General features: G+C 41.8%; 1 protein-coding gene across 9 annotated transcripts in view; it reads left to right on the forward strand.

Annotated features, from left to right (window-relative positions):
* Positions 1–18998, forward strand: part of PDE4DIP (phosphodiesterase 4D interacting protein) — a 134488-nt gene that overhangs the window by 106356 nt on the left and 9134 nt on the right. For 5 of the 9 annotated variants that reach the window (XM_075616851.1, XM_075616842.1, XM_075616848.1 and 2 more), the window contains 12 exons: positions 1271–1561; positions 2922–3053; positions 3646–3738; positions 4344–4533; positions 6303–6427; positions 7461–7694; positions 8058–8189; positions 10315–10541; positions 12725–12868; positions 14550–14688; positions 15298–15344; positions 16533–16593. In XM_075616851.1, coding sequence (XP_075472966.1) covers positions 1271–1561; positions 2922–3053; positions 3646–3738; positions 4344–4533; positions 6303–6427; positions 7461–7694; positions 8058–8189; positions 10315–10541; positions 12725–12868; positions 14550–14688; positions 15298–15344; positions 16533–16593 — 1815 coding nt within the window. The remainder of the gene's footprint in view (positions 1–1270; positions 1562–2921; positions 3054–3645; positions 3739–4343; positions 4534–6302; positions 6428–7460; positions 7695–8057; positions 8190–10314; positions 10542–12724; positions 12869–14549; positions 14689–15297; positions 15345–16532; positions 16594–18998) is intronic. The other 4 variants (XM_075616843.1, XM_075616845.1, XM_075616847.1 and 1 more) reach the window with 4 other exon arrangements.

An 18998-nucleotide genomic window follows, 5' to 3' on the forward strand; every position in this document is an offset into this window, starting at 1 on the left:
AGCTGGTAACAGGCACGGGGAACCAGTACGAGACATATGTATCATCTTTTTGCGTATTAGTGCTAATAACCTTTGTACAGTGATTTCTTGTCACCTTCTAACCTTATTGTGTACAGTCACATTTGTTATTGTTAAAAATGCTTTTTAAACTTTTGGACTCCAACCCTCAACTCCTACAGTACAATAGCAAATTAACATGCCCAGATACTGAGCAACTCCAGCTGAAAAAGGAAATGTATTGAGTCCTGTCCTCTTTTAATCACTACATTCCTGATGTGGCCACATCATCCCATTACTCGGCTGTGAGCGATGGGGCTCTCGCGGCCTGAAGTTGGCTCCTGTTGCTTTGCATGGTGTGACTCTTACCTCGGTGGTCCCTGTGAAACTGCAGGACTGGCCATTTTGGTAGTACTGTAAATTGGTGAGAAAGACGATGTTTAAAGCATCCATTGATGTATCATAGACCTGTGCTCTGATTTTGCTGTGCTTGCATCAGGAAATGCAATGGGGAATGGTAACATGGTAACAGAGGAGGACTTCTAAAAGAGTCATTGGAATACATAGAATAGGAAGATTGATGCCTGGATTTTGGGCAGCAGTACAAAAGCCAGATCTGAGCCAACATAAAGCTGTGTAAGATATTGGTTTTGAATGTAAAAGAAATGATAAATCAGGTAACACAGATGCTAGAAGACAGAATAATAAACCATCAGAGGATACATTTACCTGTTCTCCTTGATGTTTACATAGTGTGTGTGTGTGTGTGTGTGTGTGTGTGTGTGTGTGTGTGTGTGTGTGTGTGTGTGTGTGTGTGTGTGTGTGTGTGTGTGTGTGTGTGTGTGTGTGTGTGTGTGTGTGTGTGTGTGTGTGTGTGTGTGTGTGTGTGTTGTTTTTGTTTGTTTTTTAATTTTTTAACCACATTTTTTTTTTTTTTAACTACAAACTTTTTTGAAAAGTTTGCAAACCAAAACATTCTCCTAGTTTCTTTTTCAACTACATGAATCCCAGGATAAACTTTTCTCAGATTCTGGTTCGAATTTTGCTCGGATTGAAAAGTTTGATCTAAAGTTCGACTCAAACTTCCGAATTTCAAGCTTCAATATTCCCGAGATCTGGATTTGGAACCCGCGAGCCTACTCATGCTTAATATAAGTAACCTACATTTCTACAAATGCGATTGGCTAAATCATATAGGTTTTAACTAGTTAGAGCAGAGGTTTGACAAGAGAACACCTTCTTTGTTTCCTAACACTTGCTCTTTTGTATACAGGTATGCCGCTGATTACTCCAGCAGTGAAGCCAGCACATGCTTCAAGCTGTTTCTTTGATGCCAACACCACCTCTTCTCCTTTTGCTCCTTCTTATTTTCCCCACAACTCACACAACTCGTCCAAGGCAACAGCAGTGCAGACAAACACTGACCTCAGGACAGCAGGCACTGGACTCCCCAACACCAGTGCCCTGTGGGATATGTCCCACCTGGCCAGACCTATTAACACTAACGTCTTTGGAGATGCTTCCTCTGGATCTTCTGGGTATCAGTCTGGCAGCAAACTCTCAGGTAACCTCCATGGCAGTTAAATAACCAAATGCGAGGAGGAGTCTAGTAGGGAAGTCACTGCCTTTAAAGGGAATGAACCTAGTTCAGTATTAGCTCAACGTGACCTTGGATAAGTCATTTTATCACCACTCACCTGCTCCTCCCTACATATCAACTTTAATCTCTGGTTATGCCACTGCTCATCTCCTGCACTCTACCCATAACTGTCTTCTTTCCACCCCTTTCATCTCTACTGCTCTCTCTCACCTTAAACCCTTTTCCCTCACTGTGCCTTACCCGTGGAACTCCCTCGCACTACAAGCACCCTCTCTCCCTATCTTTAAGACAAACCTTAAATCTCAGCTCTTAAATGAAGCATTCCAATGGCTACTGTACCACACTCACAATCACTCCTACCAACCATTGTGGCCAAGCACTGCCATCTACTGCACTTATCCCCTCACCTCCTGCCTCTGTAAGTGTCCCAACATACCTATTAGATCGTAAGCTCTCCGGAGCAGGGATTTCTTTTCCTATTGTCTGATTTTGATTGCTGCACTTATTGTATTATTATAATTCCCTGTACTGTTTTGTCTCTTTTGTAAATCACTGAGTACAGCTGTGAGCGCTATATAAATAAAGATATACTGTACATACATATATACATACTTGTTATAAAATTAGACTGGGCAGGGATGTACTGTACAGTATAGCTGAACAATGTGTATGCAGCTCTGTACAATGAATGTGTACACTGACCGTGCTATATAAGAGAAATATTAATTCATAATAATTATTAAACCAGGAAACCTACGTGGCCAGTTTGTGCTTTATATCTGCCACCTATACTGCACGCAGTACAAAGATAACACAGGGGGATGACAACATTATTAACATGCTACCATGCTGAAATAAGGAAGGTCCTGCTCACAGTAACTTTTAATGTAAAGATAATCTCCTAATGACCATTATATAAGAACTGAGCTAATGGTAGAATTCTTTTTTCCCATCTGCCTGGGAATGTCAGAGTTATAATAAAGGCGTACCATTAATAATATGACTGAATAAGCAAAGAGCTAGATTATCACTATAAAGGTAGCCCAGACCCTAAATGCATGTGGCTATTAACCCCTCTCACTGAGGGACCTTATTAGCTTTCAAAATGACCTAGGTGCTGCCTGGTGGGTTGGAGCAAGTGAGAATAAACAGCAAGAGTTGCCATGTGAACACTCTACTGCAGGCTTTGGGCCTTCTAAATAAAAACGGCTAGATAAATGAATGTGGGTGGTAATCTGCTTCACACTGAATTCACTTTCAAGTCAGGTCATTTTTGGTGTAAGTGCACCTTTTTCTTACTCTATTTCCGCTGGGGCAATTATAGGCTCAGGTCTGCTTGAGGAGCATCTTACAGAGATCCGAAACCTCCATCAGCGCCTGGAGGAATCCATTCACACCAACGACCGTCTGAGGGAGCAGCTGGAAGAGAGGCTCACGGCTGCAGCCCGAGGGAACGGTAAGTGGCCAAATGTATTTATTTATAAAATGTTTTACCAGGAAGTAATACATTGAGAGTTACCTCTCGTTTTCAAGTATGTCCTGGGCATAGAGTTAACATGACAAATAATTGGTTCCAAATACAATAAATGGTCACGGCCAACAGACCAGGGGCTATGTGTCGCCCAAAAAAAGAAAAATTAAGTCATAACATAGGACTTGTTTAGTGTTGTACTTATCTTTTTGTAATTTTCTTTTAATTCGTTTTTTTTTTTTTGCTTCGTGTTTACCTGTGCATTATTTCACTGGCAGCTGTTGCCATGAGAACCTCTGTTGGTATAATGAGCGTGAGTGGCAGTGGTCATTTTAACCTACCAGGCATGCACTTTTTTTTAACAATGTATATCTACATTATTGAACAACAGAATCTGAAAAAGGGTGGGATTGATAAAAGCAGCCGCAAACATTTTTTGCAATGGCAACAAAGGAAAGAGACATTTTTTTTATTTTTTATGGTGCTTTCAGTTTATAAATGGCTTTTTTTACCGTTACATTGAGCTTCAGAGATTTTGAACGTGTTACATGGTCCCCCACTAATATTTATATCCAAGGCCTGGAGTCGCTGTCTCAACTCTCTAAAGAAAACAGAGCCCTCAGGGAAGAGAACGTCAGTCTGCAAGTCCGAATGAGTCAGATCTCCAGAGGTACAAGTCTTTTTTCATTGGAAGTAGCTATGTTTATGTTTCAATAACGAGTAACAGAAGGACGTATTCCACTGTAGCAACGTATACTGGGGCTCAGGAGTCAATGCTCTTTGGCCGTGGAACAATTTCTACAACAATAATTAATTGCTGACTGTTCATAAGACACATTTAATGATTGTTTTTAAAATCCTGGCCCACATACCGAAATTACAAATGAGGAGTAGGGGGCATTTGCTTTCAAACGCATACCAGTGGCCATTTCGAATCGCTTTACAGGATCAAGAGATTTTAAAAGATGGATGTCTTTTTGTTTTTAAACTACTCTAACTGATATACAGAAGGCTGTACAATGCATTGTTTTTCTGGTGGCAGAAGGGTTAGAATATAGCATTTTTGCTGATGACTTGTAAAAGGGAAAATGCCACCTTTGGGTATGTAAGTGTGAGGTGTACACTCTCGGCCCTTTTGGCATATTAAGTGATTCATAACTTATTTTGTGCTACGTTACAATATGGAAGCATTGTGAAAGATTCTATGTGCTATTTATGCAGCTCGAACCAAAGCATTACTTCAATCACACGGCACCTTCTTTAATAACATTACAGACTACTTTACGGAGCTGGAACAGTTACGGGAGCTGCTGAACGCCTCAAGGTCTCGGCTGAAAGATGCAGAGTTGGGTCTGGAGCAGCAGAAGCAGGAAAGCCAGAGGCTTCAAGAGGAACTAGAGGAGAAGCATCAAGAGATCCTTCAGCTTCAGAAGGAGCGGCAGTCAAACCAGGAGAAAAGCAACAGGTGATAAAAGAATGGATCAAAGGGATGCATAGCTGTGATCTCGTTCAGTGAAGCATGTGGCCTGCCCATTGTTTCAATGTTAGTAGGAATGTTAGAACCGATCTCTTATGTGATAAGTGAATGTCTCACAAATGGGATTCTTGGAAGTAGGAAAGGTGAAGCAGAGCCATTGTGTCCTTCAACAATCCCATTAGTGAAATACGAGATCATCTAAAGTTATATTATACAGTTAGAAAAATAGGTGCAATTCCCCCAAAATGTACTATGTAAATTACCAACCTCATTTGAATTTTTTTCCTAACGTTTTGGGGAAAGAAAAAAAACTTGATTTAGGCCGAAAGCCTGTAGTAGAGTGTTCACATGACAATCTTTCCTGTGTATTCTAACTGTGTCTGTATTGTGTTGGAACTCACTCTTAAAGGAGCAATCCATATTTTTATTTGTTTTTTAATTTTTTAATACAGGATTGAACCAGGGGGTCTCCGGAGCTGAAACCCATTAATTTGTGCTCCTGGGACCCTTTGCTTCCAGAGATACTTACTTCCGAAGAGGGTGCCGGTATCTCTCTGCAGTTTTCTGCAAGTTTAAAGCTCCCGCATCACATGGGCCAACAGTGACAAGCTCAAATTGGTGAGCCTGCACCTTTCAGAGTTCGATTCCCTAGCTCGAAACGTTAGAAAGCATATCATATCTCAGAATCTTATTTTTTTGGTAATGCAGTTTTTTGTGGTAGCAATGTTTTAGTATACTGTATATACTTCTTATAGAATACAGCAACAAATCCAGGGGATCTGTGTATTTAACGCAGAGAAATACGTATTCTGGCACACTGCACCGCAGTGACGCACATAAGCACACCATTTCATACATCTCATTATAATCTGTGCATTGTGTTCGTTCTTTTGACGCTCCCCAAAAACAAGCTACAACATGGTGCAAAATTCAAAGTAGAGAATAAATGACGCAATTTGCGACTATCTTGTTTTCTTAGTACTAAGGCCCCCAGATTTTTATCACTTCTAACACTTTCTCAGGCGATTTTGCACTGATCTTATCACAGTTTAAGGACAGGGCCTCAAAAGTGTAACATTAAAACATACTGTAAATCCAATTTCACTCTTGAATTTGGAATGAATAGTACACCGAGAAGCTGCTATGAATTTGAGTGCGGGAGGCTGTCTCAATTCATGACCCAATCAGACGGCTCCATTTCTGAATATTTCACACATGAAACACATCTGAAAACAAGATTGTAGGATTTGTGTGAGTTTTGCTGAATGGAGCATTGTCATTGGTTAATCTCATAGCCTTCCTTTGCAATGCCCTTCCTTTTTTACACTAACTACCAGATTTGTTGGTTAGTATGTGATGAAAGATTGCATTAGTACAAAGGGATGCAAATTCCTGTTTGTAGGAATATGTACCAACAGAACATCCTTATCCAGACTGATGGCTGCATATATATATATATGTATATATATATATTTTTTTTTTTTTTTATAGTCAAGCCAGTAGCTACTAGTAGTAAAGATGTCAATTGAATTATAGTATGATGACCTGATATGCACTTTCCTCTGCATCCTAGTTTGATGCAATGCAGTTAGATTTAATATAGTACAAACAGGGCTTTGTCATCCTGGAGATTAGAAATGACCCGGTAACTCGTCCCATAATTTGCTGTATTGCTCCACTTAACCCCATCTACCGTAGTATTGAGAGAGCTTTTATTGTGTTTGTCAGTTGAGTGATAATTACCTTTCTTTCTCAAGACTGCAGCACCAAGCAACTCTACTGGACCAGCAATTAAACGAGAATCGTCAGCTCCTCCACACCTTACAGTCTGAACTGCAGGTGTATGAAAGGCTCTATGGTTCTTCCAAGCTAGTGCTGTCAGGTAAGGCCAAATATCTCATTATTAAGAGCACTGTACAGAAACAGAGGGAACATTAACTAAAAAGGGTAATGCGGGTAATACATGAAATAGATCACTCTCCTTCTCCACTAAAACACTATGCGGACCAACAATGGAGGTACAGAGAAGATAATACACCAAGCAGGGATTCCCAACCAATGATACAAGGACCAGCGTTGGTCCCAAGACATTTATGTGCTAAACCCTGGAAGAATATTTGCACTGATGCCTTTGCAAAGCAGCAAGTGATGCTGGGAGTTGTAGTTCATCTCTTGTTACTATAGTGCAGGTGTAGCCAACTCCAGTCTACAAGGGCCACCAACAGGTCAGGTTTAAAGGATATTCCTGCTTTAGAACAGGTGGTTCAACCTGAATGACTGAGCCACTGATTGAGCCACCTGTGCTGAAGCAGGGATAACCTTAAAACCTTACCTGTCGGTGGCCCTTGGGGACTGGAGAAGGCCACCGCTGTTATAATACAAAACACACTCCGACCATAACTTAAATGTATGTATAGATGGCTGTGTGTGTATTCCCGTAGTAAGGTCAAAATCAAAGAGGAGGGAATCAGGACCAATGCAACGTGGGATGCCCCTAGTAGATGGGGACAAAAACAAAAAGTAAAGGCATGGGTGCTACAGGATAGAAACCTAGTCAGGACAACAGCGTAGTAAGCACAAGTGGGGGGGGGGGTTCATCAGGGATGAAGGTGCTTGCACCGAAACGTTGGATCTCTGTGACGTTGTTCGGTCATTAAATGACTCTCTTGCATTAACTTGTTTGCATCGCTTTTTGGTATGCACGCCCCCCCCCCCCCCCCTGCTTTATATTCCCATAGTAACATTTGAGCCGGTGAGAAGTTGTGCCCGAGTTTGGCCACTGTTTCAAGTTTCTTGTACATAAAAGAGAAGGTTGCGCAGCACTAACATGTAGCATAATACTCGCAAAACGCCTGTTCGGTATCTTTTATATGACCTATGCACCTCTGAGGCTAGTGTCCTTCAACGACTTGTAGCTTTCAGTGGGGAGACGTATCACACCCTCCCTGCCAACTATGACTTCAGTGAGCTTCTCTCAGAGGTGCGCAGTTTGAGGACCCAGATGGAGCAGAGCATCCAGGTCAACAACTCCATACGACATCACTTGGAAAAGCAGCTTGAAGGAGATACAAGGACAGCGGAGAAACGTCCATCCTCCATCAACATCTTCACATCATGTCAGAATGGGGCAAAGAGGCAGCTTTTCCAAGGTAGGGCTATCTTTGACACCATAAAAATATTTATCTGCTAAACACACGTGCATCATTTGATGTTATACTCAAATCTGGTGCATTTAGGCTTATGGGCGTCCATGTTAAATGGGCAAGAAGCCAAAAGTGACACACCGTGAGTGTCCGTTTGCATGAATCCATTACCCAGAATCCTTGGCTGCAGTGGAAGCATTGTATGCTAAGAGACCATGGGGGAATGCAGGGTTGCCAGCCTGTCTGAGACGTGAATGTGCTCACAAGTGATATTTTTATTTGCTGTATACTAAGTGAAACTTAAGTTGTAGCGGGTTTGTCGTGTGCTCAGTCGGTAAAAGATCACTGAATGTTTTCTTGGGTTTGTAGATCCGATCCCTTCTCCTCCTGTGCGAGATGTTGGCATGCACTCCCCGTCTCCCTTCTTCCCTTCAAACTCCTTCCTTAACGCTTCCTACACTGCTCCAGCCCCAGAACTCCCCCTCTTCCACAAGACACAAGGTAATGCATATGTGTCGCTAATTGAAATGGTTATATCATAGAAACTAATGGTATATTAAACAAGCATTGCATGTTCTAAAATAGAATTAATAGTAGAAGAGGAGACCTTGCAACTGTGTTAACTGTAACAAGAATAAAATAATCTAACTATAATAAATAAAAAGATGCATTTCACTTGTTCACTGCGTTCCATACAATATGCTTTTTATTTTATTTTTTTATATGTGGAAATAGGACATTTAATGAACTAAGAGATTGTTTACAGTATATATGTGGAATAAGTATGTATAACCGGCACACTTTTACCATATGGATATGAATATGACAAACATTAAATTCAATTTCAGAAGTTATATTTAAAAATAGGCACTTTAGTGAATGTTTCTTCCACACAACAATCACAAAACACACCCTTGTTTTCTTATTTAGTAATATATTAAAGGGGGAAAAAAAGGAGTCAAAATGCTCTTAAAATACATTTATAAACAGTTGCTATTGTTCCCCGTGGTGGGGTCACACAAGCCCAGGACAGCCTGTTCTTTCATTTCATTAACAAGGTGAAGCATGCATCATACAGTATCTATACTTCAACCTCCAGCAGTTATAATGGCCTTACCTTTAGGTGTCAGTACCAAGGAGGCACACAGCAACGTCAGGGCTCATGATTTTAAAGTCTACTAGGTCTTTCCCATCCTTCTTTCTTTATGCCCCTTTCCCCCACAGAACTGCCTGCACCCTAGCATGACTCTCTGTGCTCCAACCCGTTATCCCATCGGCTCTCCTCCTATCACTCCCTCTGTTCCTCCTTCTCTCATCTCTCGGAGTCTGACTTGGTTTCGTTCCATCATTTGTCTTCCCTTGGTCTTCCTTCTCTTCCACCACATAGAATCTCACCACAGTCAGTGATTGGAATTGATGTGTTAAATAATGTGCGCTGTCTCAATCTCTTTGTTGAGATCCATCAAGAAGACCAACCTCACTGGAATGACTGATGGCTTTTCCTTTGGGCATCTCATTGAGTTTCTGATTTTGATTCTGTCTCACTGACTTTTAGTTGCAGCAGTCTCATAGATTTTAATGGTGTTTGGTTAAAAAAAAAAAAAAACATTAAATTTCTGTTAAAATTCCTTATTTTTTGTAATTCCGAGCCCCTAAATCTCACAGATTTGGATCCTTAGAGGCTGACACTGCTGCACCGGCTAAAAGAGAAACGGCAGCAGTGATATGTGTGATAAGTTACATTTTGGTATTTAGAGCCGTTAAATAAATAATCAGCCCAGCATTCTACAATAATCTTTGCCTGAACATTAACAGGGAATATGAATAGGGTTAATAGGGTTTTGAATGATTGCCGGTCTTGTTTTCTCCACCAGCAATGCCATTCATGTACACCCCATACATGGAAAATGCCATGTATGTATTTAAAACACACCCTCAATATCATGTTAATGTTATAAAGCTTGCAAATATTTCAGGATTTTTAAATATTTGTGTTTTTATATGATATTTTGAAAGCATCAATCACGGTGTTTTAACCTAATAAACACCACTGTCATCGTCCAATTTGATCCTACATAGCTGGAAAACTGCTACATTAATGTGCAACATAAACTTTTGTACTTCAAAGACCTAATGGCTCCAGCCCATTGTGAGATGTGCCCCCGCAGTGTATCTTGTCAGACTTAAGAGGGCCGTGGTCACGACTAAGGCGTGTAATATAGTGCGCGTCAATTACAATTGGCTGTGGGAGGCTGACGTTGATACAGTCGAGACGCGCGCACGGCAGAGAGCGGTGGAGTGGCAGATCACAGCAAATACATGAAAATGTATATTTTTGCGCTGCTACCGCGCCAGATGTCACTGCCAAGCGAATCACAGCGCGGCTATCGCTGTGACGTCTATAGCCACACCCCCGCTTACAACATAAAAACGAAGCATGCGCAACGCCGCGCGTCCGCACGCACACCAGCGCCTACTATATAACAAGCCTAAGGTTAATTTCTGTGTAAATTACCCAGGGTAGTTTAGCATTCACCATGTTCCTGGAAACGTTGGCTGTCTTGCACAAGTAGACGTTCTCTTTTCAGAGACGGACATATAGATCCTCTTCTTATTCCCCCCCCAGGGGTTAGTAACACTTCAGCTGCTGTGGAGAATAATTCACAAAAGCTGGAAGGTGAGGCTCCTGACGGATCTTTTGCCAACAAAAATGGACGCCATGTCATTGGGCACATTGACGACTTTGGTGCTCTAAAGCAGCAGATACTGGAGGGGAAGATGTTAATCCACAAGATGGAGTCGCTCATGCAATCGTCTCTCAACGTCCCATTCCTGGAAATCCATGGAACCAAGGTATTCTTCTGCCATTAATTGTTATTTTTTTTATGGTGCCAAGCATGTACCTGTAGGAAAAACTTAGAGACAATTTCAATTTTCAGACCAAAAAAAGCAAACAAGGACTTAGGATGCGTCCATAGTAGAACACGCTAGCTTCCGCGCTCCTCCGTGACCCGGCATCGCGCTAGAAATACAAACTTTGTTTGTTTCGCGAAGCGCCGCTCTCCCTGTAGCGCATGTGAACGCGCGCACTATGAGCATATGCATTGGTGTCCTAGTGTTTGTTTAGCTTGCGCCGTATCCTGCACTATGGACACAGCCTAAAGCTAATCCCTGTCTTGAGGTGCTAACAATGCACAGTGCATAACACTGATGCAGAACAGGCATACAGTAAGAGCACCAGATGTAAATATAAACATAAGGAGAAGTGTGTAACTCTTAAAGAGCCTACTGCCTAAATCAGGGGTGGCCAACTCAAGTCGTCAAGGGCCAGGTTGTCAGGATATCCCTGCTTCAGCACAGGTGGCTCAGTCAGAATGCTGAAGCAGGGATATCCTGAAAACCTGACCTGTTGGTGGCCCTTGAGGACTGGAGATGGCCACCCCAGGCCTACATTATATATTGTAATACATGTGGAGACAATAGGAGTAAATGTAAGTGTTTGAGTGGTCTTAGGAAGTGCTCCTAGATTGTTCTTTTTTGCTTTGTTGAAAATAAAGACGAGTTAAAAAAAAAAACGAAAGAATATATATATATATATATATATAGATGATAATTTGTAATGTTTAGGTCATCTAAATGATCTTGAAGAACACAATACATTAGAAATAAAATATGTTTGCCAACTGTCCGGAATTTTGCAGGACTGTCCCAAATTTCTAAGAAAATGTCAGAAGCCCAACCCGAGCTAAAAAGGGATTCGGGTGGCGAGGGTGCGACTAGGGAGAGGGAGCCCATGGTCACGGTGTGATGGTAAAAGGGGGAACCACAGGTGTTTTAAATATAAGTAGGGATTCTAGTTTTCTTTTTTCGTTTAGTTTTTATTTTATTTTACAAAATCAGTGCTTATCAGTGTTAAAAATTATAAGTAATTTAAACACAGCTGAGCTGCTACAACAGGTAAAACTCAATAGGAAATCAGGCTTCACTTTAATTCTTTTATCGGTTTTAACCAAAAATGCAAGATCAGTTGGCAGTGTTTTTTTTTCAGTTAAAACTTAATGTTTTACAACATAAATACAGCCTAAACCTTTTGAACATAAGGATCCATAGTGATCACCCCATTGTCTAACAGAATGATGATCTTTTCAAATCAGGCGTCGACCATTACTTTTAGTTTGGCACTTTGACTTCTGGAGGTATATCCTGTGGTAAGGTGTCTGCTAGTCACTGGGCACCAGTATGCCAGCCTCAGCCAAGCTGTGCATTACACGGGGCACATCACTGGTTGCTGCTAATCCCCTTGTTTGAAAGTCGGTTACTGTTGGTTACTCACCATAACTTATTTTGAGTCTGGTTGTAACCACTACCAGCTTCACATTTCAAAGCCAGAATAACCAGCCATAACACCGCTGAGACCCAAAGGGTCAAACAACCGTGAGTAGGTTTTACTGGATTCTTTAACCCAGGCTGTGCTGAGAAAACGGTGTAATATACCAGGTATAAGCTTATAGGGATCCATGTCAAAATGGACAAGAAGCAAAAAGGAACACACTGTGAGTGCTCATTTGCATGTCATTACCCAGAACCCCTGGCTGCAGTGGAAGCACTGTATGCTACGAGATAATGGGGAAAGGCAGCGTTGCAGACCTGCCTGAGGCATGCGAATGTGCGCACAAGGGGTATTTGTATTTGCTGTTACTGTAGCTAAAATCCCAAAATACAAATGAAAAAGGAATACACAATTAACATTACAAAAGTTACTGGAAACAATATACTAATCTATAGTCAAATGAATGCTTTGAAAACGGATTTATAATACATACAGACCCTAAAACTGGTCCATGTTAGAGCAGTTCCAAAAGTTTAAAAAAAAACTGTTTTTTTTTTTTTTTTTTTTTCTTGTGCCACCACGTTTCATGGTCAGGGGTCAGCGTATCTGAGAAGCAGTGAATCAGCAGAAACAAGACGCATTGCTCAGGCTGTGCAATCCCCAGATATTACTCATCTTGTTCCCTGCTGTGTCTGTGACTTTACAGGCCCTCAATTATGGAAGCATCAAGACACTTTTCTCTACTACAAGCACCTTGCACCAAATCCTGGAGGAGACCACCTCGCTGCTCACCATGTTCTGGAGAGCAGCGCTGCCCAACACACAGGGTGTCGCTCAGCAGAAGGAAGAGGTACTGTGCTGAGATAACACTGATGTGATAGACTGAAGTGCAGAGTGGTGCTAGAAACCTGATTTGTCTCAGAGAAGGAAGTTATTCTTGTAATGTATATTGTTGTATATGTATGTACGTATGTCTGTGTGTATATGTTATATATCTATATATATATACATATATATGTGTGTGTGTGTGTGTGTGTATATTTACATATACATACATATAATAAATATTTTATATATCTTTATGTATCTATATACGTATCTTTATATATTCACGTGCATATACACATAAAAGTGTGTGTGTGTGTGTGTGTGTGTGTGTGTGTCCCTACCCCATAGTTTACAATCTAGTGTTACATAGTAGATGAGGTTGAAAAAAGACATGCGTCCATCAAGTTCAACCTATGCTAAATTTAGACAACACATACTTTATCCTATATCTATACTTACTTATTGATCGAGAGGAAGGTAAACAAAAAACCCCAGTGACACATCATACAATGATATCTCATAAGGGGAAAAATGAATTCCTTCCTGACTCCATGAATTGGCAATCAGGTTACTCCCTGGATCAACATCCTTCCCATGTTTACTTATTTGGTATATCCCTGTATACTTTTCCTTTCTAAAAATATGTCCAACCTGTTTTTTTAACAAATCTATTGTATCTGCCACCACAGTCTCCATGGGTAATGAATTCCACATTTTAACTGCCCTCACTGTAAAGCACCCTTTCCTTTGTTGCTGGTGAAATCTCCTTTCCTCCAACCTTAAAGGGATGACACCGAGTCCTTTGTACTGTCCTTGGGATAAATAGTTCTTTTGAAAGCTCCTTGTATTGTCCCTGAATATATTTGTATATACAGTAGTTATCATATCCCCTCTTAGACGCCTCTTTTCTAATGTAAATAAATCTAATTTAGCTAGCCTCTCCTCATAAGTTAGATTGTCCGTCCCCTTTATTAATTTGATGGCTCTTCTCTACACTCTCTCTAGTTCCATAATGTCTTTTCTAAGGAGTGGTTTCTCTCTAGTTCCATAATGTCTTTTCTAAGGAGTGGTGCCCAATATTGTACTCCATATTCAAGGTGTGGTCTTATTAATGCTTTGTAATGGGCATAATTATGTTTACTTCCCTTCCATCCATTGCCCGTTTAATGCAAAATAAGATCTTGTTTGCCTTTGTATAGTGTTGATATAATGCACGGATAACAGCACCAGACAAAGAAGTAAAACAAGCTAAAAGGAATCCCTGTCTCTTAAACGTTTGTGTGTGTGTTTGTTTGTGTGTGTGTGTGTGTGTGTGTGTGTGTGTGTGTGTGTGTGTGTGTGTGTGTGTGTGTGTGTGTGTGTGTGTGTGTGTGTGTGTGTGTGTGTGTGTGTGTGTGTGTGTGTGTGTGTGTGTATATAACATTGTGTATATAAGCCAAACTGGTTCCATGTCATCATGACACAAGGAGCCAAGTTTGACTTTTTCAAGTCTTCAATATTCATAGAGGTACAGAACCACTACTAACCAGTATATACTGGGATTAGAGTTAGAAGACAAGAACTGGTCCAAAAATGGCAATATTGAAATCTGTTGATTTATTTTAGCAATGCTCTATCACTAAATCATGGGATTGAGTTGTACCTCTTCAATGCCAAAAAAGGGGTTGTGTATGTGTATTTGTAAGATCTATTTTTATTTGCAGGCACAGGCAATGAAAGATGAGATTTGCCAGCTGAGAAACAAAGTGAAGGAGCAGGAGAATGTACTTCAGGAGGCCGCGGAGCAAATGAAAAGCACCAACCGTGCAAAAGAAAGCATGGAGCAGTTCATCGTGAGCCAGCGTACGCAGTGTTTCAGAACATTCAGGGGGCGTTGTGTCATGTAGTCTAGGTTTGACATATTGATGCACGCAGACACGGTTAATATCAGCACCAACGCTTAACAGTTAAGGTGTATCCCTTACAAACCGTGTAAATATACCGTGAATCGACCTCTTTATAGTACAATTCATCATTTATTGCTCTATATGATGTGACTAAAGACAAATGTTAGGGGTTATGTATCAAAGTCTACTGGAGAAAACCTGCACCAAATATATCAAAGAAATAATTAAATTGCTTCCTATGGGACCGGTTTCCTTGATAAATCTGGTGCAGGTGTTTTTGCTTCAGTTTTACTCTGGTTTTGCAGCTGGGAAACATTGATACTATATGTAGCTTCATTTTAAGGATTAAACACCCCCATGGAAACGTTCCCAATGGAACATTCCACATATTTCAGGTTATTTGATCTCTTCTTTTAGCCAATCACACGTCACTTGTTTTCCTTAAATTCAGTGATGGGACCTTTCGTGAGAAGATAAGAGGGTGTCTCAGGTTGCGTTCAAAGAGAGTAATGACACGCTAAATCATCTCCACAGAATTATAATATAAATGTTCTTCTCATTCCAGTTACCAGAACCCATGACGTACTGACGAAAGCAAAGTCAAATCTCGAGGTAAGAGATTATCATAGAACTAATGACACAGAGCTTTGATCAACATGAACAAGTTCATTCTTTGGAAACATGTCTTACTTAAGAAGTGGAAGTCCATAAAAGTGCAGTCTGAATATTATAATCCATTGTAGCAGTGACACAAGTGTCTTATACATTGTACAAATCATGTCCATATTTTCTAAGCAGTGCTAAACTAGCAGACACCCTATGGCCCATTCAAGGGAAAGGGTCAAATGGTGTCTTACAGCATCATTAGCAGTGGAGGAACTGGACACCGGTGGGCCCCGATGCATGTTTAAAAAAAGACCTTCCCCGGGGCCCCGACCTGTGGAGTAGCACAGGTGGTGGTGGCGAAGGGAGTCCCCCAGGCGATTATTGCAGAATTTGGTCCTGACTTCCGTTGGGGCCTAACTGCCGTGTTAGGACCACTTGGGTGGGCCCCCTCCACCGCCACCTGGTAAGGCCCCATACCACAGGTAGGGACGGGGGAGATGGGGTAAAGAGAAGGGGCCCTTTAGAAATCTTACTAAAATAAGTGCCGGAATAGCGTTTCAGCGTGTGGAGGATGAACTCCTAAAGGTGCTGGACCCCTGCCATATGGTAGTTCCACCATCGACCATATCTTATAGCTTAGCACTGTTTAGTAAATATGGTCCCATACGTCTTGTAAATATATTTTGCAATTAAGAATACAGTTAAAACACCTAGCAGATGTAATACATAACCCTTGCATTGAAGCTAATAGCCCATCAACACTAAAAAATAGTAGACCCTCAAAGTCCTACTTGAGATGACGCATAAATTGAACGTCAAGGAATAGAGCATTGTGATTGGCTGACACAGTCATCATGAATACACTGTACCTGATTCCCATTTTAATGTTAACCCCATTCACAGCCAGAGAAGCAAGTAATGCATTGCTTTGAAGGGGTGCTGCTCGCCCCACTGTCAATGAACAGATTAAAAGACAGGCTGTTAAAATGTTGTAAAAACACACTGTATCTATTTAATCCATAATCTTGCATCATAAATCAATTAAAAACCTTCTACCCCTTCAGAAGTCAGTATCCATTGACTGGTACACATTTTTTTGGAAGCGCCAGTAGTACACAGGCTAAACTTTTCCGTGTACATTTCTGATTTTGTTTCTTCTTGTGTTTCTCCTATTTAATCGTTTTATTTCCTGAGCCTCTTCAGAAGAATAATCCCAGGATTTCTTCTGTAAAGTCTCACTGTCCTACCAGCAAAGGTAAAAATCCCCAGCCTGCCTGTGCCGTGTGAGCAGAGCTCTGATGTCTGGTGCTTCCCCATCGCTTCCCCATAATGCATCACCTGCCATCTGCTTTAAATGTGACTCACTATAACACGACTGCAGAAGTCACCAACCTCCCTTTCTGAAATGAATGGGGTTTGGTGTTCTGGCCCGAAAATTGCATTTTTATGGGAAAGTGCTGAAATCAGTGGGATTGACATATTTCTATATGTAATGACCGTATGATGATACTAGAGCAGCGGTGCCCAAACTGCCTGCGCCCCCCTTACCTGCTGCTTCCTCCGTCGCGCCCCCCCCCCCCCTCACCTCTAATGATGCGTCAAATGACGCTGAAGGGTCATGTGACGTCACGTCTCCACGGTAACGGGCGGCATTTGACGCCGCGTTGCCATGGAGACGCGTGGACATGAAGCCGGTAAGTAAATTAACAGAGGCCTCGCGCTCTTAGCGTGGGGCCTCTGTACCCGCTGCGCGGCGCACGTCCCCCAATAAAGTTTGCGCACCGCTATACTAGAGCACAGAGTATTAAAACTTTTGTTTTATTTGCAAACCCAGAGTATCACAACTTTTTTGTCCTACTTTTTTCTCAAAGAATAACCTTACTAAAATGAAATCCAAAGAAGTGCACCTCTGTTTTTTCCCAAGTTTGCATAAATTCCGGCACAGCATTACTGCTCTTCCAACATTGTGAAAACAGAAAGTGTATCCCCACGCTCCTCCCATTGGGACAGCAATAAATGGGGAAATAAATATACATAGTGAAAACTAAATCTATAAGACAAAGGAGACTTTTGGTTACATCCTTTGATCAAATAATGCCAAGCCTGCTAACCAACGTCAAGGCAATTCTCAATAATTAGCCAATCCACATGTAAGTGCTTATTGAGCAGCGTGTGGGAGGTTAGTCCCTCCTTTTTCAAACTTATACTTATTATATTAACCCCTTCAGCGTATATTTCACAGAACATTTGTATGTATTTAGCATAGGGACCTGCTACTGAGAATTACCTTGACGTTGGTTAGCAGGCTTGGCATTATTTGATCAAAGGATGTAACCAAAAGTCTCCTTTGTCTTATAGATTTAGTTCTCACTATGTATATTTATTTCCCCATTTATTGCTATCCCAAGGGGAGAAGCGTGGGGATTCACTCTGTTTTTGCACATTTGTATGGCCAATCCTTAGGGTGACCAGATTTTCAAAATGAAAAACCGGGACACTTTAAAACATTATTTATAAAACAATATACATCACGTTACGCCCCCCCCCCTCCTCGTTGCCATGACAACAAGACACTAACGTCAGGCGGTGACATGTTGCCATTACAATGTGGCATCACGTGATGCCTCGTCACCATAATGCATCCCATTGTCATGTCAACTTGATGCCGCGTGACGTCACGAAGCAGCTCATTGTTATGGCAATGTGTATTACGTGACGTCGCGCAGCCATGTTGACGGAATTTGGAGGGGAGGATACAGCCAAAGGCAAGATAAATATATAATAAATAGATCTAAAACATATGTTATCTCCGCGTTAGCCTTCAATAGAAGGTGGCAACCCTGGCTGCAGTGTGTGTTTCTGTATACAGAGGTAGGCCCTGCAGTGGGTGTTTGTGTGTATAGAGGTGGGGGCTGCAGCGTGTGTTTGTGTGTATAGAGGTGGGGGCAGCAGTGTGTGTTTGTGTGTATAGAGCAGTGATTCCCAACCTTTTTTGTTTGGAGGATCCATTTAAGTATTTCGTTACATTTTGGGGAACCCCTATCTGGATAACATGTTCGACGGGTAAATCACAAAATAGACGTGTAAAGAAGTGGGGGTAATAAATAATAATTAACTCATACTTTTGAATAAACAATGTGTATATATTTTGTAATGATTTTGGTTCAAACACCCCCCCCCTACATCTCACATCACCCCCCCCTGCATCTCACATCACCCCCCCATGGATCAATCGATCTCTCCCCCCCCCCCTTCTTTCTCCCTCCTCTCTCTCACCCCCCTTCTCTCCTCTCCCTCCCCTTTTCTCCTCTACCTCTCTCCTCCTCCTCCCCTCTCTCTCTCTCCTCCCCTCTCTCTCTCCCTCCTCTCTCTCTCTCTCTCTCTCACCCCCTCTCTCTCTCCCCCCTCTTTCTCCCTCTCCCCCCTCTCTCTCTCTCTCCCTCCTCTCCCCCTCCCTCTCTCTCTCCTCCCCTCTCCCTTCACCCACCCCTCTCCCTCCCCTCTCCCCCCCCCTCCCTCCCTCCCCTCTCTCACCCCCTCTCTTTCTCTCCCCCCTCTCTTTCTGTCCCCCCTCTCCCCACCTCTCTCTCTCTCTCTCCCCCTCTCCTCTCTCCCCTCCCCCTCTCTCTCCCCCACTCCTCTCTCTCCCCCCCTCTCCTC

This window comes from Ascaphus truei, chromosome 10, assembly GCF_040206685.1.
Source record: "Ascaphus truei isolate aAscTru1 chromosome 10, aAscTru1.hap1, whole genome shotgun sequence".
Lineage (NCBI taxonomy): Eukaryota > Metazoa > Chordata > Amphibia > Anura > Ascaphidae > Ascaphus > Ascaphus truei.